The sequence below is a fragment of the Cladophialophora immunda genome, assembly GCF_000835495.1.
Source record: "Cladophialophora immunda strain CBS 83496 unplaced genomic scaffold supercont1.4, whole genome shotgun sequence".
NCBI classification, from domain to species: Eukaryota; Fungi; Ascomycota; class Eurotiomycetes; order Chaetothyriales; family Herpotrichiellaceae; genus Cladophialophora; species Cladophialophora immunda.
Window position 1 is genome coordinate 427,254 of NW_015622544.1, and position 21,027 is coordinate 448,280.

Sequence of the window (21,027 nt, forward strand, 5' to 3'; positions counted from 1 at the left end):
GGATCGGGGTAGGTTCACAAGGAGGGAATCCCGAGGGTGTAGACATACCATGCGAAACATGTTGGATACAAAGGCTTTCATCGGCTTGGGCTGCCACATACGATAAGAGAGAATGTGAGCTGGTTCTGAAGTTCAGGAACGCTGGGGAAAGGTCGGTGTGGAGTGAATATGCAGGAGGAGAACAGGAGCTTTTTGGATCAGTCCGCAGCTCACACGCTCTGTATTCGGCTGCAATGGGTGGACACTCTGAACGACGATCAATAGGTGGTAGGCAAGGTGGGAAAGCTGTTGTGTTGGGTTTCGCACGAGAGAGTAGTTGGGGGAAGCGAGAAGAGCTACGTCATCTCCTCCCTTGGATCACACGTGATGGTGATGGTGATAGCTCTGCAACTCTCCGTCTCGCCATCTCGCCATCCCGGCATGCGACGGGCACGACGGGGCAACAAGCCACTCACGCGTCCTAAAGGAAACAATCCTCCTGAGCAATTCTGCACGCTGAGCTCGTCCTTTCCTTTCTCAGTTTCTTTTATCCTGTCGTTTCCTGCTCGACGCTTCTCTCCTCCTGCGCACTTCGGGCCTTCAAGCCACGGACCACATCCTCGTGCAATGTTTCCCGAGGCGAGAAATATCCGGGCGACCTTCTCCTGCGGTCATCACACAACACAACCACAGAATGCCTTGACAGTTTGATGAGATGCATAGACCGGGAAGTTGTTGTTTTTGGTGATTGCAAGAGTCAAGGCCCTGCGGAATAGGGGGAACTACTCTGAAATCACATGCATAACCTCGTGGCAATCGCTGAGGGCAACAACTACTACGTCCTTGATGCTTATGGAAGGCGAAAGACATGGAATATGGGAGACAAAGAATGAAAAGATCTAGATGCTGGCGATCTAGGAGGCCAACACTCATTCTATCCTCAGGCTGAACCAGTGAATCCTGGGGGCTGGATCTGTGCATGGGGCGTGGGCTCATGGTGCATATGTTGGGGGTCATTTCCTCTAGTACTAGCCCATGTAGATGGACGATTGTCTTACTTGCAGTGATTTAGAAATCCATTCACGGGCGTAGACCTCTTGAAATTGGGGAATGGCTGGAGACGCGATGCCCATAGTGTACCGAGTATTAATAGAGAACGGCGCAATCATGAATCCGTGCTGGGCATCCTTCCGCCGGGGGACTTGGCAGCCTTTATCACCTTTTCAACCTCATGCCTCGCAACCTCTCCAAGTCTCGCCACGTCCCCATCCAGCTTCGAAAGTTGAGCAACTTTTGGGTTCCTTGAGAACGGATGCGACCATTACCCTGATGAGGGGGCTTTGCGCAAGTCACGAACAACCACGTGGTCCAAGAACGATACGGCTTTCTTGCAGGGTAAGATCAGCCGATGTTATACGTGGAGGGGAGCAAATTGCTCTTTTCTTCCATCTTCCTGCATGAAAGCGAGTCCCGGGTATGACATATTTGTACTCCCAGGTTAGATGTCTCTCGTGCTGACAGCTTGATTCTGATCAGTTGAAGGAAGAAACCCAAAAGCCCGCGGAAATTGTGATGAAAACGTCGCCTCTTGATCAGACACCATCATCATGAGCATCAAGGGCGGAGACCAGCCTCGACGGCCACTGGGTCTTCTTGACCTCCCAGCAGAGGTCCGACATCAGATCTATGCGCACCTATTTTGCCACAAACCCTCGCCTATCACATTGGGCTTCCACGACTTCTTCACAAAGTGGGCGGCGACGTGGTCGCCGTTCGAAGGCGAGCAAGAAGCGCCGCACGAGCCGACCTTTCACACGGCCCTGTTTCGCGTGAACAAGGCCATCTCCCGCGACGCGCTTCAGTTTGCGTACGGCGCCAACTCGTTCCGCTCCGACAAGGACATCCAGACGTTTTGCGCCCTCGGTCCCGTCGCGCTCGCCTCGATCAAGACCCTGCGCGTCTACAGGAACGCCTGGCTGAACAGCTCGTACGCCACCTCCTTCTGGCGGACCTTGGACCAACGCTGTCCCGGCCTCGAGCTTCTCGTCGTCGAGGCCGCATCCCACATCTTGTTGGCGGCCATTCCCTACCTCAACGACTTCATGGCCTCCATCCCCCGAGGCCAGCGCAAACCCAAGCTGGTCCTCGATCTCAACGTCTGGGACCGGCATTTTTCCTTCGACTTCCCAGACCGCGACTACCAGAGCGCCTTGCAGGATTTGCGACGCAACATGTTGGAGAGTGACTGGAAGGAGTTTTTGGATCCTTACATTTACGTGATGCGCATGCCGAGGCATGTCCAAGAAATCCGGTTCGCCTTGGATCTCGGGCCCGGGGCGCTCAGAGCTCTGGAAGAGGTTCTGAGGCAATCCACCGACCTTTGCTTTGTCGAAGCCGACCAAGCCTCGTCAAGCACTGGCGGCCACCTTGCAGGTCGTGGAAAATACCGCTGCTTGGTCTGGAAAGAAACCGGTGAATAGTTGGGACGCGTCGCCCGCTTTTTCTCGTTGAATCATTCTCAACTCAGGTGTTCTTCGCTACCGTGGGAAAGAGGGAATGAAGTCGTGGCACATCTGATCATGGGATCCTGCGTCAGGAACTATGTGTGATTCATGCCAGCAGCACATGCCTTAGGGCAAGAAACACCATCCACATCAAGAGACGAGCGTGGTTGATACACCGAGGACTCCGGAACCCGCCTGGCATACTTGTAAGCATTGATGGGTCGCCGGTGGCACCGTGCCTGGCCTGGTATATGTGGCTTTGGACGGGGAAGCACTCCCGAGCACAATATGCTTTGGAAGCAAACAACTAATAATGCACGAGCACTCCGTACAGTGCAGGCCGGTTGAATTATGACTATCTAGAATCTAATGTTGATGGTGTAGCTTTCACCATCTGCCAACGCCCTCGAGACCAAGAGACGCCTCGCCAGTTGAGGCTGCCTGTTGCTCTGGTCGGAAACTTCGCACCTCTAGTGAGCAGGGCTTTGCAACACCCCGACCCAGTTGCCAAGGCGGCAGGAAAGAAATTGACGGCCGCTCAACGTGTGAAGTTGTGGGTATCAGCGTCTGCTTCGGTCACTCAGCGATCCGGGCCCAGACTGCCGTAAGGCTGAGATGTGGCCGAAAGGTCGGAGCGAGCTCTGGTCGAGGCTGTGGCGCTCGGATGCCAGGATTTCTCGCCTCCTCGTCGGTACTTTTCTTGCGGGTAACCGGGGTCGGGGAAATAGCTCGAGTCAAAAAAAAAGGGGCGCCGGTCGGAAGCCCACCAGCAACACTTCAGCCCTCGCAAGTTGAGGTTAGACTCAGAAGCCACCAGGAGCATAAGGTTTGTGGCAGAGACGTGACGTGACGATCGCGACTGTGTTTACGTCCGACGTCTCGACCTCATGCCTCGAAGAGCGACGATCAAGCTTTCCCCGGCACCGATTCTAGCAAACATCCAGCGTCCCTTCTGCGTGGGTGGTGAGAATGGGCTAGTCGACATTTCCCGCACAATTGGAATGGAACTATCAGCTCGACCCATGGGCCTGGCGTCTGCACCCTTTGGATTGCATCGAGACATCAAGGGACAGCTCAGAAAAGGGATCGCAGAAATAAAGCCCGATACGTCAGAACCAGGAGTCGGGCACTTTGGCAATGCCATGTGCAACATTTGCAGCTCTTGCCGTGAAACCGATCCACTTTCCTCCTGTCCGCGACAGAGTTGCTGTTCGTGAAGCCGCATGCAGATTCCCGAAACATGTAGTTGATGAGCATTGGTCTTTGACTTCTGGCAGAAAAAGCCGAGATTGCAAGACTCCAGTGATAGTCGCCTCAGCCCTGAAAGCTTCAGGCGCAGTGAGGCAATAGGGGCTGACGAATGCTTAGGCTCCACTCATAGTCCGCACATAGATCTATTGATTGCAAGATCCAGAAAACACGTAAAGAAGAAAATGAATCGGCAAACAGCACGCAATGCGGCCAGCGGATTCCCAAGTCCGGGAACTCAAGAAATGGATGTTTCTGTACGTAGCATATGCGAGTTAAGCGATTCGTTGGCGGCAAAGGACCGTAGGTCGGAGGATTCAATTTCCGACATGTTGCTTGACTCGAGGTCTAGACTTTTGGGACAGGCTGGGAGGGAGGCTGAAAATCTGCAACATGCCCATGGCCTGAGATGCGTTTGACTTCGAAACGTCAGTAAGGCTGTAAAGGGACGGAAAATTATACCATGGTATCAGGGAGTTTCCTTCGGAAAACGCCAGGAGGGTAAACCAATAGCGCACTATCAGCCCAATGAGCCTGCCGGAGCGGAGCAGCCCCAGAAACCCCGGCAAGCGGGTGTCAGCAACGAGGTCGAGGACGCGATCTGCAGGGGCAGCTTTGGGCGTCTTGCAAGCGGTATAGCGGTTCGCTTAGGGAGGTCCACAATTGGCTATCCCCTAGAGCTGCTGCTCATCGAGTGCCCACAAGGGCCCCTTCTGAAAGCCCGAGCACTTGGTTTGCCTCGTGACAAGCCAAGCTCTCCGAAATTGCTCCTGGAGTTTAGGGGATCAGGTTTGACGTAAAGCGCTTACTGAGCTCAGGGCCAGGAGCGAATCGCATGGAGAGCTCGGCCACGCGACTGACCAAAACACCCCCAAAATGAATGCCTGAGTAATGTTCGATCTTTTCGATCAGCGAAGATGGGAGAGAAGTGTAATAATAGTCGGCGATAACCAGAGTGATCAACAGGGGGGCGATCTCTGACAGACAGCCACTTGAGATGTGCGCGGTGATCTTGGAGCCCAGCTTGGCCATGCACAACGGCGGGCGTTCTCTTGTAGAGGGCGGCCTCAAAGTTCCATTGGAAGGTTTGAAGAGCCCGTTTTGCGTCTTCGCATGAATGTGTCAAAAGCGTGGCAGCCTCAGGGCGCTGAACAGATCGATCTGTCGAAGGGCAAAAGGGCTGGCTGGCGCCGCCTAGTTCACGGTGGCTGTTTCTACAGCACGATTATGGCTGGCTGAACTTCCAGGAAGAGCAGCATGGTCTGAATGTGGGTGGAGCGTAGCTGGATTGGATTCAGCATGCAGGTGAGGGACAAGCAAACGCCCAGCAAGCGTGCTCGACGCTCCGCCCGATCAACTCACGAAGCCTTAGGGGCATCGGAAAAATGAGGTGGCAGCCACATGGCACTGGAAATTGCTTGATCCGCTGCCAGAGTTCAGGTCGCTTGAAAGTGAACCGCCGAATAGGAGACGGCACCAATGCATGCGCCGAGGACTAGCCCAGAGCTAAAGATCGTATTACTGCCCGTCAGTCGGCCAAGGACCATTGGGGTTGTGGGTTAAGCGGTCGCTGATGAAGGAAGCTTTAACCCCAAACGTCTGTGCACACAATGGCTGACAATTGCCTGTACATCTTGTCTAGAGCCAGAGACTGTTGGCAACGCAACCATAGGACAGAGGCCTCGAGCAGGTCTGCTCGGCATATCACCCTCATATCGAGATGGCGACTGTGCACCATGACCTATTTTGACGAGAGCCGAGGAAGGAGATGTCTGGTCAACGTGACAGCTTCGGCAAGAGTTGTAGTGGTGGGGTGTGCACTTCAGGTCAAAACCTCGGATCAGAACAAGGGAGCTTGACAGAAGCCTAGTTGTATCAACCCATGTCGGGAAAGATCCGGGCACGGTTTTGAGGAATGTACCTTGGGAACGGTAAGGTGTCGAGGGTCTCGGCAACTGTGGCTCGTGGTCGCAAGGGAAACCCCCTGAAACATCCTCTGATCAACGGCGAGGCCGTGAAGGTTGGTAAGGTGATGTCCTTTGCGGCGAACAAACAGTGCCAGAGGTTTATTCCTTTTTCCTCTCTTGTACTTTTCTAAGCCCGGCTGGGTTAGGTCGGTGATGCACTGGGGAGGGTGAGAGATCGATAAAGAGGATAGCTCTGGTTTCTCGCCTAGCTAGTGAGCCTGGTGAGGAGGAAGGGTGGGCACTGAGCAGACTAGGTCCAAGTGCGAGTCGATGGGTTGCTGCTGGCAAAAGAACCGTAGGTACGGGGTATTGGGCGAGAAGGTTTACCTAGGATGGAGCCCTGTCCCAGGTCAGTTGTAGTTAGCACGGTCAAGATAAAGACACACAGACCATGGGCGGGCCAAATGACCAGGGCTAGGATACATGTCGGGAAAGGATTTTCCTTGGAACAGGTGATGAAAATAATGGGGAGCGGGAGAGGAACCAATTTTGACGCAGGGTGGACACTTCAGATGAACGCCGAACACGAGGCAATATTACAGAGTACAAGGGGGGAATACAGCGATGTGAAAGGTACAGAGAATGGAGGGAGAAGAAATGCCAAATAACCGTGATAGGGAATTTCAAAGATACCACAGGAACCATGACGAGTTGGTACGTGGTTTTGGCACCCCAACGCCCACACAGTGGTTAGTCCAAGGAGTGGTACTGTAGCGAGTCGTGACTAGTTAGAATTGATTAGGCAGGTGCAACATGTTGGAACCTGGACATATGGGCACTGGGGGGGACACTGGGACGCCTACGAACAAACCCCGGGGATGAGTATTGCCGTCATGTGCTCCGAGTGACACAATACTAGGCCACACACTAGGTACTCATAGGTAAGCAAGTCAACCGGCTCTAGGTGCTGGACAGGCGGCCCAGGCAAGAACACAGGTCTGAAATTATGGGTAAATCCAGGTAAACCCTATGGTAAAAAAAAAAAACAGTTTGGAGAGGGGGCTGCTTTTCGGTACTTGCTCGCAAGGCACCTCCCTACTACGAGTACAGACATTCCATGGTACAGTAAAGTTGGCCCCGTCTTTCCAGGAGGAACAAGTCGTGCCGGGAAAGCATCATCACTTTCTTCTCGGTAGTCCCAGGAGTAACCGCGGTCAGCTTCTCAATACCTCCTCCTGCTACTACTGAGGCACCCCCTCCCCAAGCGCCTGCATAGAGTACTGTGCCAACAAACCCACCCCTCCAACTTCCCAAACCTCCCCCCCCCCTCCTCTTCCCTTCTACTGCTACTTGACAGAAAATTCTCCACCAGCAGCACGCAGAGACTCATCACACTCCCAATGCCTCCAGTGCTAAGCCGGTTCCAGCATAGGCGTGCCTCAGGATCCAATTTCTCGCGATCCCGTTTGGGAATCAAACTCTGGGTGCAGCGCTCGGTCCAGACTGTTGTGCTGCTTTTTTTCCTCCTTCTCGTCAACCACCAACACCAACACCACCGGAAACTGAGACCCCAGCCGACGGGGACCCATGTCAAGCCCATCCCATCGATTGCTCCTCTTCCCCTACTCGTCCTCCTAAAACACGTTCCTTCGTTCAGACCGCAGTTCACCATCTTCTCGCTTTCCCTCCCCCTGGCTCCCTGTCTCGACTCTTAGCCTCTTCCGTGTCCCGCCCACCATCATCCCTGACCAAAACTCTCTTCTCCTCTGCCTGCATGACCACTACTGACCACTGACCAGATGGCCAGCTCCACACCTTTGTTCACGCCAGTGTGCCCTGGCAATCAGCAATCAGCTCTCTGCCCGACCTTGCTCACACCTCCAAGCCTATCCTGTTCAGCGTTAAAGGGCAGAAAACACGTCCCCCCACCCCGTCCAAAGTCTGCAGCCCGCACAGCAGCGCCCATCGCGACCATACCCATCACATCCTAGCACCTCCTGACTCCGCTGTCCGTTTTCGACCAGCTCTCTTCTTTTTAGGCGACGAAGGCGACAGGCCCGTCCAGCCAGCCGGCCGCCAGCTGCCCGCTAAGAACGCCATGTGCTCCCGACCAAAAGGATCGCGACCTCGAGTACTCTTCAATCTTTGAAATCGTCCCCGAACTGCCCTCATAGCCTGATTTCAAAATCCTTCTCTCATCCTCTCCTCGTCTGCGTGTGAAAACACCCGACCTCCACGCCCGCCCGTCACCGTTACTTCGTTCCAGCTCTGAGGTATTGACTGAGGTCACACTATCCTCCTACCACATCCCCTCGCACGACCCAGGAGGAGCACTGTCACTATCGGTCTTGGTTGACTCCGTGCAGATCTTTTCCCTCGATTATCTGAAGAAGGCCCATTGACCATAAAAAGCCCCCCCCGACCACTGAGAAAGCCGCGCAAGTCAGCCGCGTTCCCAGTCCAAGAAACTGATCTTCACCCGCGAGTACTCCACCACCCTCCAACACTTTCTACCAAGTTGCCAGTCTGCACCGCGTATAGGCGCTGTTGAAATAGATCACATAAACCTGGGGCTTTTCTCGAGAACATCAAGTTGAACCAAGATATAAGTTCAATCCGAACCGTCGCGATAATCGATGCCACACCCATTTTGACTCACTCCTTCACACAACGACACTCGGTCAAGAACAGCCGCCTCCTTTTCTGCCCTTTGTCGCCAACATCGCCGGGAACAAGACGGGAACGAGAATCATCGATTTCTCGCTAGATCAACCTCTTTCGGCGTGTTGATTCTCATATCTCTTTCTCAGAAGCAGCGGATCCCGCATTGAATCCCTCCCCCATCAGTCACTCTGGCGTCTGTCGCAATTCCCCTTCCAATGGGGACAACCCTCGATGGCCTCACCACACCTTCTAGCCTGAGCCAGCGCAGGCAAGCCGCCTTTAGCCTCGAGCTCCCACCTCCGACCACTCTCCAGTTTAACCCAGTGGTATCGAGTCAGAAATTCCCTCCTCTCTCAGGCATCAATACCTCTCACGCCGTGCCCCCGATCAACGTGGGACAGCTTCTGACGCCTCCGTCCAATTCGGCCTCAGATAGTAGCGCTGCCTCATCCGCCATTCCCACGGGAACGACTCCAAATAGCGCAGCAGGTCCAGTACTGCCCTATACGCCCACGCTATTCGGAACAGGGAATACGCCGACAGGGTATCACACGGGCTTCACACCTCCCTCCTGGCAGAACTCATCTCTTGTTTCCGGCCGATCTGTTTTTTCGCCAATGCCAGGAGCCTCCTTGAGGAACAGCACCAACTCACCCACAGCTGGGGAGGCTTCCGCATTGCCACCTCCGCCCTATGACCTCCATTCGGTGCAGCCGTACGGCGCCTCTCTGCAGCTCTCTTCTCCTACAAGTGTTTCCCACGCTACGGCACAGCAGAGCATCATATCACCATTGCCAAACGGTGTGAGGCCACCCAGCCAGCAATCCCCTGTCACACCGGGAGATGGAGTCAGTAGAGCTGCATCAAATCCAGCCCTGTATGCAACCATGACAACGACGGCTCAGCCTCATCCTGGGTATCATTATGCATCTGCAACTCCGGTATCACAAAGCTCTCATCCTCATTCCCTTTCTGCCCCCCGAGTCTCGCCGCCGCTCCATCAAGGACCTCAACCTCAGGCTCCCTTCATGCGCCCTCCCCCGCCTTCGTATTCGTTGCCTGCCATGCCTGGCCCGATCATGTCCAACGTCCACAGCCCCGGCGCACAAATGGCCATGGTAGGCAATATGCAGACCAATATGCTGCCCATGGCCTTCAATAGCGGCTATGCCGCAAATCCTCAAACCATGTATGGCCAGCAACGTAGCAATACGCCTCAGCAACAACCAATCCACGATCGGCCTTTCAAGTGCGATCAATGTCCGCAAAGTTTCAACCGCAACCATGATTTGAAGAGACATAAGCGGATCCACCTTGCTGTCAAGCCTTTTCCTTGCAGTCACTGCGACAAGAGCTTCTCTCGCAAGGACGCGCTCAAAGTAAGTAGTGATGACTGGGCTTGATTGCGACTAGACTAACGTGTGTCACAGCGACATATCCTTGTCAAAGGCTGCGGTACTGGCAAGCCACCCGATGCTATGGCCAGAGAGGACGGTGTTAAGTCCGAGTCTGGTAGTGATGGCATCAACGAAAGCCCAGCAGCTGCTCCCGCAGCTTAATCAGGCGTCACCCCTCGCTTCACTGATTGCATATTATCACTTTCATTGAGCGACTGTACAATATTTGATCTTGGGAGGCCCTAGTCTAGTGGATTTTCTTTTCATTCAATGTTTTTGGGTTATGACTTGATGGATGGCAGAACGCCAGCGACAGGCGGAATGAGACGGATGGATTTTGATGGAATTCTATTGCTAGGAATGGGCATTTCTGATATACCATTTTGTTCATTATACCCAGCGGAATGGCATGACAGGACAGGGCTATACTGGTGACTTTTTCTGGCAGGGCGTGTGGTTGTGAGCATGACAGACTCAGGTCGGGCATCAGCGGACACTCCAAAATTTCTGACAGAATCAATACAGCTTTAATGAATATATTTTGGTGGTGGTTCGAGATGACGATGCCTGGTGCGCTGTACCCATGGAGGCCCTGCTGCCATGACACCGCGAAGCCACCTTGAGGACTTTCCCGGTGATTGACCGGCGCGGCCAACTGGTGCCAGGTCTTTTATGATGTAGCCACTGTCCAGTTTCGTGTCTGGGAAGATCCCTGTAGACCACGCGAGGGTGGCTTGATTTGGGATGGCGAGATGGCGCGAGCCTCGCTTGCGGAAGAGGCGCCGACAGCCACGCCCTCGCAGCCCCTTTTCTCAGCCTTCCCATATCCCCGAGTCTCCATGAGTGTGGGGAAGCCTGGATCACGTGCACCACACGGCTGACCCCACCTCCAGCGGCCAGCGAAGCGAGCGAGGGAGCCACCGAGCCACCTGGCCGCCTGCACCTGGCTTGCTGCACTGTGGATTCTCTCGCTCTCTCGCTCTCTCGCTCTCTCGCTCTCTCGCTCTCTCGCTCTCTCGCTCTCTCGCTCTCTCACACCTCTGTGCCTCCCGCAAGAACGCAGCCAACATGCCTTGTGCCGTGCGATTGCCTTCGAGTCCCATTTCCTCAATGTCCTCGACACAGAAGCAATGCAATACCACCTTGCCCACCTTGCCGGAACCAGGAACCGTCCAACCACATGGTGAACCACGCGGGACGGCCAGACAGCTTTGTACAGCCACTTGTGCCATCCTTGGCTCCCTCATCTCGCGTGGTGCCCAATGACCCTTGAAAGGTTACACGATCGACACAGTTGACAGACACGCGGAAGACAAACTGCGCTTCAGGAAGAGCAATGGATCGCGAGAAGCTGAGCGAGTAGGAACACTCCTCAGCTTGGACACGCACACAATCAAACACACCCACACACACGCTCTGTCTCTCTGTCTCTCTCTCTTTTCTTCTGCTACGGCCTCACCCTCTCCTTCCTTTCTCTCTCGCGGACTCCGGCAGGATGATCAATGATTGGCGGTAGCCGACAAGGTGTGGTCAGGGCCAGCCACCATGGCGGTACCGAACAACAAAAGCCAATTTGACTCAAGACGCATTCCAATGTCCACGTTCATGCCAGCCGTCCAGATGCAGGTAAGTGCAGGCTTGTCCTTGTGTCATTTGCTGCAGCCAAAAGTTTACCTTGCAGCTGTTAAGCGAATGGCTGCTCAAATCAGCATCGCGTTCGCTCCCTCTTTGCTGCCTCTCTTCGGTCGTCGCTCTGCCTCGTACGTCAAACTCACAGCGGTCATGTTTTGCAAACACAAACCCCGCCCTGGAAACCCACGTTTTGCCTGCAGGCTGCTCTCACACGGTACAACAGTCAAAGACAGTCCGTGTATTCCCCGATCGATCGGCGCTACCTCGTACCACACTGGAGCTCCACATATCGATCTCGCAGATCGACTACTCCGACCTCAGATCGAACCTTGTTTCCAACCCATCCTTTCTCTCGCGTCACGCCATGATGCTTGCTCTGCTACCTTTGTCCTGCTTCAGCCACAAATCGGCCCTTCCACCAATCCATCCGTGCCCCTACATTTTGACACCTTGCCAGCGCCCTGCGGGCCATGTCCATCCTTCCATTCACCCTCGAGTTTCTCCAAGGTTCGAGCTTGGTTCCCGGATGCCACCCTTTTGTGGCTCCGCTTTCTCAAGACCTTTCCCAATGATTTCATGATAACTTATCCTTGACTGCATCGACACCCAGCAGAATTAGTCTCGTCAGCCATGTTCCTCCTGCACCATTGGTCCCTCGCCCCTCAACTCGTGGATGGCATACGAATCTAGGTACTCTCTGCCTCTACGCCCATCCTGGCCGATCACATCCACTACCTGAGAAGGCTACTGCTCTGCCATTTGTCGCCAGCTGATTAGCTACGATCATTGACTCGTCACTGAGCGCCCCTCCTGTCAATCTCTGTCTTCTTTTGCGAGTCCTTCACGATTCGCACTTTCCATAGGCTCGGCCCCCAAGTCTCTGTTGCCAGGTGCCCCTGTTCTCCTCAGACACTTCCATAAATCCACCGCTCAGCCTGCAAGAGAAGCTTCTCGTCGACACAGCTTCTACGCCTTCTTCTCGCACGCCTGGGTATCGGTTGGAAGTCTTGAGGTTGCAAGGCCATCGCTCGAGTCATATTCAGATCTCACAGTCCGGTATTCGCCTGAAGACAGGGCTATTTCATAAGCGAATAAGGCTCTGGCATTGCAGCTGGCCCAATGACCGCCCATCGTGTCCTGATATACTTGTTGCGACGAGACCTCCGACTTTCAGATAATCCCGTCTTCCACGAGATCCATCAGCTTTCCCAACAGGCACAAAGGCCCTTCACTCACGTTCTCCCTGTGTATGTTTTTGCCGCCCAGCAGGTTGAGGTCTCTGGGTTTCTCTCTGAACCTGGCGCCAAGTCACCGTTTCCCGAGGCTCGTTCAGAGGTGGGAAAGTTCTGGAGATGTGGACCTCCCAGAGCCAGATTCCTCGCCGAGTCGATTTGGGATCTCAAATCTCAACTCGAAGGTGTGGGTAGTGGCCTCTGTATCCGCGTCGGCCTTTTAGGCCGAGTTGTCGAAGACATTCTGGACCAGTTCCGTCAAGCTGAGGACGTGTCTGTTTCGGCGGTATGGATGACAGAGGAGGAAGGGGTGGAGGAGAAGCGAGAGGAGCGGGACGTGCGCAAAGCTGTTGAGAAGTTCGGGGCAAGTTTCCGATTGTGGCTGGACGAGAAATACTTCATCGATGAGTATGCATGCACAAGCGACGGGACATTTCGCAGGACTGACTCATCATAGCCGAGATTTGCCATTCGATAAGCCCTCTGATCTTCCGGATGTCTTCACGAGCTACCGGAAGTCGGTAGAGCCGTTAAGAGATGCGCCACGAAAAACCCTCCCTCCACCACCATTGTTGCCGCCGCCACCAAATTTCACGCCGTTGCAGTCCCGTCCGTTCTCGATACCTGACACATTCGAGACATTGGAAGCGGCGCTGATGAAACCGTTGATGGCCAGCCCTCCTCTCTCCAAGCCACCCCCTTTCCCGTCTTCAGGAGTCGCCTCTGCTCATCCTTTCCATGGGGGCACTGCGGAAGGACTGAAACGCCTACAATTCCTCGTTCAATCGGGAGCCATGACTAGATACAAAGATACACGCAACGGCCTGTTAGGAACAGATTTCTCCACCAAACTTTCCGCTTGGCTGGCGCTCGGTTGCATCACCGCGCGCCAGGTACACTTCCAACTGCTGGCCTTCGAGGACGGCCGGGATGACCGATTTCAGGGCACTGAAGGCTACGGGAAAGGTGAGAACTCAGGCACTGCTGCTGTGCGCTTTGAGCTCTTATGGCGAGACTATATGCGGCTGTCTGCACGCAAATTTGGGTATCGGTTATTTAGGCTCGAGGGGTTCCGGAACGACCGCTCTTACCCTTGGAAGACACCTGGCAGCAAAGGAAGCGGCCCAGAAGCGGCGGAGATGTTGGACCGATTTCTGCGTGGCACAACGGGGACATCCTTCATCGACGCCAGTCAGCGGGAACTCTTCCACACGGGCTACACAAGCAACCGAGCACGACAAAACGTGGCGAGCTTCTTGGCCAAGCACTTGGGCATGAATTGGAAGTTGGGAGCCGAGTGGTATGAATGCATGCTGACCGACTACGACGTCAGCTCCAACTGGGGCAACTGGCAATACGTGGCTGGGGTGGGGAATGATCCTCGAGGCGAAGCCAGGGTGTTCAATCCCATCAAACAAGGCTGTGACTACGATCCCCAAGGTGAGTATTGCAAGGCTTGGGTGCCAGAGCTGCGCGGTCTGAAGGACGCGCAGGAAATATTCCAGCCATGGAAAGTGAGCAAGGAAAGGAGGGCCGAGTTAGGGCTCGATGGGCTCGACACGGTTGAGCGACCACTCAAGAGGATTGACTTCAAGGTGGGCGGCAAAGGTAAAGGCGGCGGCAGTGGCAGCGGCAGTGGAGGTGGCCGGTATGGAGGGAGTTGTCGAGGAAGAGCCAACGGTGGAGGAGAGAGGGGCCGAGGGCGAGGCAGCGCTCATTTTGTGGCAAGGGGAGGGTATCGCGGGCGAGGGAAGAGTGATGCAGGTCGCGAGCAAGGTCGTCAGGGGAGAGAATAGAGGGCAAGGCCGGTCAAGTGAAGGGGATGGGCGTTGGAGGATACTGCCAGGGGAGATGTATCTCGGTATCTAACAGTTCTTTGATTTATGATTTCTCCAGACCTGGGTGGGAATAGGGATGAGGACAGATGCCATTGGATGGACGGGGACTTCGGGGGGGATGTGTTGTCTCTGGACCGGTATCAGTTCTTCACGTCTGTGTATCGGCAGCAGCCTGTTGTCGCCAGCGTCGTCATCACCATCATCATGAACGAAGGAATGCTCCGACGGTGGCATGGGACAACCAATTGGACCGTCGGGGATATTGACCAGTGACTGGAGGTGGATTTGCTGACTTTGGACACAAGCGAGCAGACTAATATGAGGACGTGGACAAGGGCAGTATTCGGCAGAGTCGACATAACGAGTAATAACATTAACCCGCTTTATGTTGGTTCACAATAATCATAGTGGCTAGACTGTACGAGTAGCAGAGAATTCCTGCTGTTGATTGGCAGTCGGGCTCGCCGTCTTTGGTGAGACCATATCATATTATTGTGGGAAGTGGAAGTCACAGTAATTAATTAATTAGGTGTCGATGATGACGCTGCTTCTGGTCCTGGTCCTGGTTCCTGGTCCTGGTCTCGCTGTCGCACTCGCTGCTCGCTGCTCGCTGCTCGCTTTCTCCCTCTCCTCTTCTCTTCTCATTCCCCTCCACAAAGTTCAAACCATCGTCATGTGCTGCCATTGTGCCTCGGCATCTTCCCTCGCCTGCGCCATGCCAATCAATCACTCTTGCGAGCCCAAGCTCCCGCCCACCATTGATCGTATTCATCCCCATCTTTTGCTTTAAACTCTTTTCTGGTCCTTCCTCCGTAAGGCTCGTGTAGAAATCAAAAAGACGTGTTGCTCATCCTTCCGGGGCTGAGCCCGTTCCGAGTCAAGTCCCAGCACCAGATCCTGGAGCCTAGACGCCTAAACTCGACGAGCGACCTGGAACCTCGCTAAATGCCTGTTTCTGGCTTTTGCAAAGTCTGATCAGCAGGATCAGCCCCTTGTTCCAACTGGACTGTCGTTCGAATCACGGCCAACAAGATACGTGAACCGAGTCGGTTTGTTGAACCTCTGGCGTGATACATAACCAAGCCCTCTTCTTCTTCATTCTTCCTATCGTCTGTCACTCAAATCGGATTGACTTACTAACGGAAGCTGGGCTGTAGCTGAGACAACACACTCTCGTCCTCGCTTGCCACTACTCGTTTGTGTCCCCTGCTGACATTGATCGGGTCGCATCCATCAGTTAAACCCCCGACCAAATCCAATCGGATCCCTGCTTTTCTTGCGACTGAGGCCACCCACTCGGGGACGGACTGGCAGCTCATTAATACCATCCACCGAAGCAGAATAAATACCATCCTCGACGGCCCTTGACAGTCCTGGGTTTCCATTCTTGCGGTACCTCAATCCCCCAACGTCCAACCATGGCGGTCATGTCTATCCCTCACATCCCCATCCCCGTCCTTCTCATCGCTCTTGTTGCGGTCTTTGCCATCCACCGGATCTACTATGAAGTGACCACCGGGGCCCGTAGGCGCCGCATGATACGGGACAATGGGTGCGAGGAGGTCGCGTGGTATCCACACCAAGGTATCATGGGCAAGCTCTACGGAGTGGACGTGATCAAGCAGATGGTCAAGTCCGGTAGGGAAGGTCGACTGCACGAGGCGACTCGGCTCCGAAACTTCAGCAATGGCAGAAACACTCTCAAAGTCAAGATGGCCAAAAACACCGGTACGTGTCCCCTTTTTCTGATGCCTTGCAGGCCCGGGCAAGCAGGCTCACTGGAGGAAACATAGTCATCTCCACCATCGAGCCCGAGATCATCAAGACCGTCCTGTCCACCAAGTTTCAGGACTACTCCTTGGGCAAGAGAAGGAGACAGGTCTTCCTCCCCATTTTCGGCCACGGCATCTTCGCCAACGACGGCGCAGCCTGGGAGAGATCTCGTGCCATGGTCCGGCCCAACTTCACTCGTCAGCAGGTGGCCGACCTCGAGATGTTTGAAGCGCACGTCTCCCATCTCATTGATTCCGTCCCTCGTGATGGATCTGCCGTCGACCTGCAGGATCTGTTTTTCGGCTTGACCATGGACTCTGCGACCGAGTTTTTGTTTGGCCGATCGACAAACACCCTAGCACCAGGTCTGGAGACCAAGTCAGCCAACGAGTTTGTCAAGGCTTTTGTCTACGTGACTGAAGGTGCGTATATTGGCCAGGCCTGCGGGATGAAAGTCGACTAATGCATTCATTTTTGTAGCTTGTGGGAAGAACTTCCGCACCGGAGGTCTGCTTGAATACATCCCGGATCCGCAATGGCAGAAGAGCGTAAAGATCATCCACGGCTTTGCAGATGAAATTATCCAGGAGGCCATGGAGGAGCTGAAGACTGGGAAGCGGGATCCCAATAGTCGCTACGTCTTCCTCCACGCTTTACTCAACCAGACTCAGGACCCCTACGCGCTCCGTTCGGAATTGCTCAACATCCTGCTCGCGGGCCGCGACACTACGGCGGGCTTGTTGTCCAACACCTGGCACGTATTGTCGAAGCGACCGGATATTTGGGCCAAATTGAAGGCCGAGGTGGATGAGCTCGGCGGCGAGAAGCCCGACTACACTACGATCAAGGAGATGAAGTATCTGAAATGGACCCTGAACGAGTCACTCCGGCTGATGCCGGTCGTGCCCGGCAACAGTCGTGAGGCCATCCGCGACACCATCTTGCCTCTTGGTGGAGGAGAGGATGGCAAGGCACCCGTGCTGGTGAGAAAGGGGGAGGTGGTGGCCTATTCGCCGTGGTCAAGTAAGTCTCTACATGGAAGCGTTGGATGACCTGCGACGATACTGACAACTGAGCCAGTGCACCGGCGCGAGGATTTCTATGGACCTGACGCACTAGAATTCAAGCCAGAGAGATGGGAGTTCCTCCGACCGGGCTGGGAGTACTTGCCGTTCAACGGAGGACCTCGCATCTGTGTGGGCCAACAATACGCCTTGATGGAGGCATCCTATGCCACGATCAGATTGATCCAGACATTCCCGAGGATCGAGAGCCGAGACGACAGGGAGTGGCGCGAGTGGTTGACCGTGACGCTGGCCAGTGGTGTTGGTACCAAGGTCGCGCTCTTCGAGAAATAAAGAGCTTGAAAACAAAAGAGAGGGCAGTGCTAATAGGACACACATGATGACAGGAACGATTACGATCACCAGGGATGTATTTTATCTCTCCAAACACGAACATTTCTCCTCAGCCATGCTGTATGCATTTTCGATTGTCTTGGTCCAACACGGAGAAGCAGGAGCAGGGAAGAGGAATCGAGGCAGTGTACTCTCCACATCCAGTCGAGCTTTTTGTATGCCTCGAGGTCAAATTCATCCGATTCTATTATATTCTTGGGCAATTCTCTTCTGATACGTGGCCTCGAAAATGTTCCCGTCGACGTACTCGGATCTATGCAAGAATGCTAGCAATGCGTAGATAGCAGGGAGGACCGAACTAGGCGACGTGCAAAGGCAAGGCAGAATGACATAGTCTGGCCCAAAGGGATGTGAGCAGTCCATCGGGATGACAACAGCGGGAATGGGAGTCTGCCTCACCTAACCTTGATCTCCTGCAGGTGTATCCGCAGGCTATGATCGACTTCTAGTGGGGACGCAATTGGTTGGGCAGTTCACGGGCGAACGCAGGGTGGGTGGTATTCCGGCGTTCTTTTGCATCATGAGGGCCGTGGCTTTCTCTAATACCTTGTCGGTGACCTGTAGGAGCGATGGAGCACAAGGGCAGCACCACCAGCACCGCTGTGCCCGAGTAGTGTGCCTTGTGTTGCGGGGGGGGACGCGGAGGACTTGGACCTGGGAAGAGCTGAAAGCGCCACCTCATGCGTCATGCACCCGCTTTTGGATTCTTCTGTTTGGGTGGCTTTAACTAATCTGAAGAGCCTAAGAGCCTAGGCGGCCCCGGGGAGCCCATGGCCCTGGGACGAGACTTTGCGGGGTTCGACCTGGCGTCACTACCCCCCTGCTGGGCTTTACTGGGCTTTAACTGGCATTCACCAAGTCATACCTCTCCCAGGCGCCGACACCGTGCCTGTGACACAATGGCTCACCCGGCCGATCGATATTGTCTGGGGAGAACCTCGCTCACCGGAGGGAGGTTACATGCCTATTATATCATTTGTCAGGCGAGCTGGCCCTCGCTGGTCAGTGGTCAGTGGTCACGCACCTACTTTCAGCACCTTTGCCCACTTTTTGCTCACGGCTGAAGCCCCCCCCGGTCGACTCGCCCACTGCCCATTATTGCCCATTATTTCCCGCTGCCCGCCCTGTCCGACTCTTCGCCGTCGCCAGCCACACGGCGACAAGGCAGCCCAACTACCAACTAGCACCCTTACCGCCGTCATTGATTCGAGGTCGCCCTACAACCCCATGCATCGTGACCCGATGATCTCCTGCCCCAACATCAGCTCTAACACTCCCGCACACCACGCAGTCGACCCATCCGACATGCGGCTTTTAGCGAAAAAAGCCAGTCCATGCCGCTGGGCCGTCTCTTCTCATATGGGCCTGGGGCCGCAGCTGAGGCTCGACAAATTGCTGTTCTCCTTCTTCTGCTCACTCTCGTCGTCGCCGACATCCTGACTGACCACATCAATCGTCTCTTGTCACTTTGACTGTCACGTCCGTCTCTCGCCCTGTCCGCCCCCCCGTCGGTCTTACCCTGGGCCTCGATCGCCACTACTATCGTTCGTGAACCGTGCTCCCCGCGACAGTAGCCAGCTTGCGACTTGACCGCGCAACATCTACCACGCTCAGGGTTCCACGGACTGCGTATCAGGCCCGTCAATCGGCGACCGCGTTGTACAGCAACCTGAATTGGCAGCCGAACCCCTTCACCGCCATCGCAAATCACCCCGTTGCAAATCCAAGTTTTCTGCCTCATATATCTCCGGCGCATTTCAAAAGGCTCACCTCCCATGTCTCATGGCGGAGACATGACCGACCCCCGACTTTGACTCGATCGCTTAAATGGCTCCAACAACAATCCTGTCGCGGCGCAATGAGAGCGGCACTGTGGGTACGGGAGACGGCGACTGGCGAGCCTTTGCCTCGGATGAGGACTTCATTCTGGAGGGCTGGTCGGAGGGATTCATGGTCGGTGCGCTCGTCATCATGGCATGCATCACCGTCGCAAATATGAGAAGGGGGGTTCTTTTGCACAAGTTGATTCTAGTCGAGGTAAGTTGTTCGTGGTTGTGGGCAGAAAATAAAGTGGTATGCAAGGCTGACACATCACCTCGCTGCAGCAACTTGCAGCCCTCTCACATGGTAAGCAGGATCGAATCAGGACTCTCTGACAGACGGGCTAATTTTCTCTCACAGGAACATTCTGCTTCATGGGATTCAGAGGCTACGGTTGGTATCTGTCCTCGACCGCCACTCTCTTGTACATCTCCTGGATCGTCCACAACATCGTCGCCTGGATGAAAATCAAACCTTTCTTCATGGATTCCAGGAGCATGTTCAAGCCCGAAACCGGCAAATGGGTGCGGAGGATATACCTGGGGACATTGGCCCTCACGGTGCCTTTCATCTGTTGGCAGATCTCGAACAATTTTCGGTTCTTCAATAACATCAACGACTTTTATGTCAAGGTGCGCCCTTACGAGCCCCTCATGAGGGACCCGTGGTGGGTTTTTACCTGTCTCACCCTGTTTTATGTGATCAACTCCGTGTACGGGACGGGTGTCTTCGAACTTATCAAGCGATCCCCTCGATTTGGAATCCTACTATGCGCCATTTGTTTCTCCCTCATCTTCACGGCGGTCGACATTGCGGCAAGTATTCACAATTTCACCGGCAGTACTGACGGGTATGTGCCCCCTCCAATCTTGTCCGTGGTCTGGTGATTGACGAAAGGGCTCTACAGCATCAACCCGTGGTGGAAATTGAGTCTAGTATTCAAGTGCCTCACCGATACAATCATGCTCGACGATTTCAAGACCGAACTGAAGCGCCTCGGCATCCGACGCATGCGCAAGGAAGAATTGAGAAGGCATAGCTTTGCCCTTGTCGGCGACCCCAACGACTACAAGGAAGGAGACGATCAAATGGAATTCTCCGACGCTCTGCACACCAATCCCCTCCAGTTCCAGACAACGCAAAACTTGGATGACAGCCCAAGGAGCAGCCCTATGGGACGCCTGCGGCAAGATTCGATCACCAATTCACAGTCGAACGAGAAGGAAGCCATTGGGAAATCGGGCAAGAAGATCTCCAAGCTCCCGAGCCTCAAGGACTTCTCCTTTGCTTCCGGGGGCCGCAAAAAGGTGCGAATCCAAGATCCCGAGAAGGATGGTGAAGGAGGAGACTCGTCTCGTCCAGCTGCACCAGCTTTCGACCGTCTGGCGGATATGCGAAGAAGCCTGGGTGTGATCGACTACCACAACCGATGAAGGGCCTCGCCGACGTTCGCAACAGATATCACAATGGTCTTACGTGCTCAATGAATTCACGATTTATGTCCTGTATCAATACTGGAATTTCTAGGGCGGAGGCTTTGTGTACATAACTTCAGCCGCACGAGCTATCGACCCCCGTCGCTAGTCGTGGCGACCTAAAAGAGTCCAATGTTTT

The 21,027-nt window shown here is 54.5% G+C and overlaps 6 protein-coding genes across 7 annotated transcripts in view; 5 read left to right on the top strand and 1 right to left on the bottom strand.

Moving 5' to 3' along the window:
• Positions 1 to 565, bottom strand: part of PV07_06537 (uncharacterized protein) — a 2,224-nt gene extending 1,659 nt beyond the window's left edge. The window contains exon 1 of the mRNA XM_016393523.1: positions 49 to 565. Within this exon, the coding sequence (XP_016246942.1) occupies positions 49 to 99 (51 nt within the window). The 5' untranslated portion in view covers positions 100 to 565. The remainder of the gene's footprint in view (positions 1 to 48) is intronic.
• A 610-nt stretch (positions 566 to 1,175) lies between these two features.
• On the top strand, positions 1,176 to 3,902 carry PV07_06538 (uncharacterized protein). Its single transcript, XM_016393524.1, has 2 exons — positions 1,176 to 1,453; positions 1,516 to 3,902. Exon 2 carries the CDS (start codon positions 1,587 to 1,589, stop codon positions 2,457 to 2,459), a length of 873 nt encoding a protein of 290 aa, XP_016246943.1. The 5' UTR covers positions 1,176 to 1,453; positions 1,516 to 1,586; the 3' UTR covers positions 2,460 to 3,902.
• Positions 3,903 to 7,183: 3,281 nt separating this feature from the next.
• PV07_06539 (uncharacterized protein) lies at positions 7,184 to 10,257 on the top strand. The gene is made up of 2 exons (XM_016393525.1): positions 7,184 to 9,681; positions 9,733 to 10,257. Exons 1-2 carry the CDS (start codon positions 8,518 to 8,520, stop codon positions 9,859 to 9,861), a joined length of 1,293 nt encoding a protein of 430 aa, XP_016246944.1. The 5' UTR covers positions 7,184 to 8,517; the 3' UTR covers positions 9,862 to 10,257.
• A 1,390-nt stretch (positions 10,258 to 11,647) lies between these two features.
• On the top strand, positions 11,648 to 14,783 carry PV07_06540 (uncharacterized protein). The gene is made up of 2 exons (XM_016393526.1): positions 11,648 to 12,971; positions 13,021 to 14,783. The coding sequence occupies exons 1-2, from the start codon at positions 12,451 to 12,453 to the stop codon at positions 14,357 to 14,359; spliced, it is 1,860 nt and encodes a 619-aa protein (XP_016246945.1). The 5' UTR covers positions 11,648 to 12,450; the 3' UTR covers positions 14,360 to 14,783.
• A 410-nt stretch (positions 14,784 to 15,193) lies between these two features.
• Positions 15,194 to 18,110, top strand: PV07_06541. Of its 2 annotated transcripts, XM_016393528.1 has the most exons (5): positions 15,194 to 15,450; positions 15,559 to 16,129; positions 16,195 to 16,596; positions 16,655 to 17,197; positions 17,255 to 18,110. In XM_016393528.1, the coding sequence occupies exons 2-5, from the start codon at positions 15,820 to 15,822 to the stop codon at positions 17,530 to 17,532; spliced, it is 1,533 nt and encodes a 510-aa protein (XP_016246947.1). In that variant the 5' UTR covers positions 15,194 to 15,450; positions 15,559 to 15,819; the 3' UTR covers positions 17,533 to 18,110. The 2 variants fall into 2 exon arrangements, with proteins under 2 accessions (XP_016246947.1, XP_016246946.1); XM_016393527.1 differs by having other exon boundaries at positions 15,194 to 16,129.
• A 1,309-nt stretch (positions 18,111 to 19,419) lies between these two features.
• Positions 19,420 to 20,846, top strand: PV07_06542 (uncharacterized protein; the record flags this gene model as incomplete). Its single annotated transcript, XM_016393529.1, has 4 exons — positions 19,420 to 19,629; positions 19,698 to 19,719; positions 19,774 to 20,263; positions 20,321 to 20,846. 4 exons carry the CDS (start codon positions 19,420 to 19,422, stop codon positions 20,844 to 20,846), a joined length of 1,248 nt encoding a protein of 415 aa, XP_016246948.1.
• Between the last annotated feature and the right edge of the window lie 181 nt (positions 20,847 to 21,027).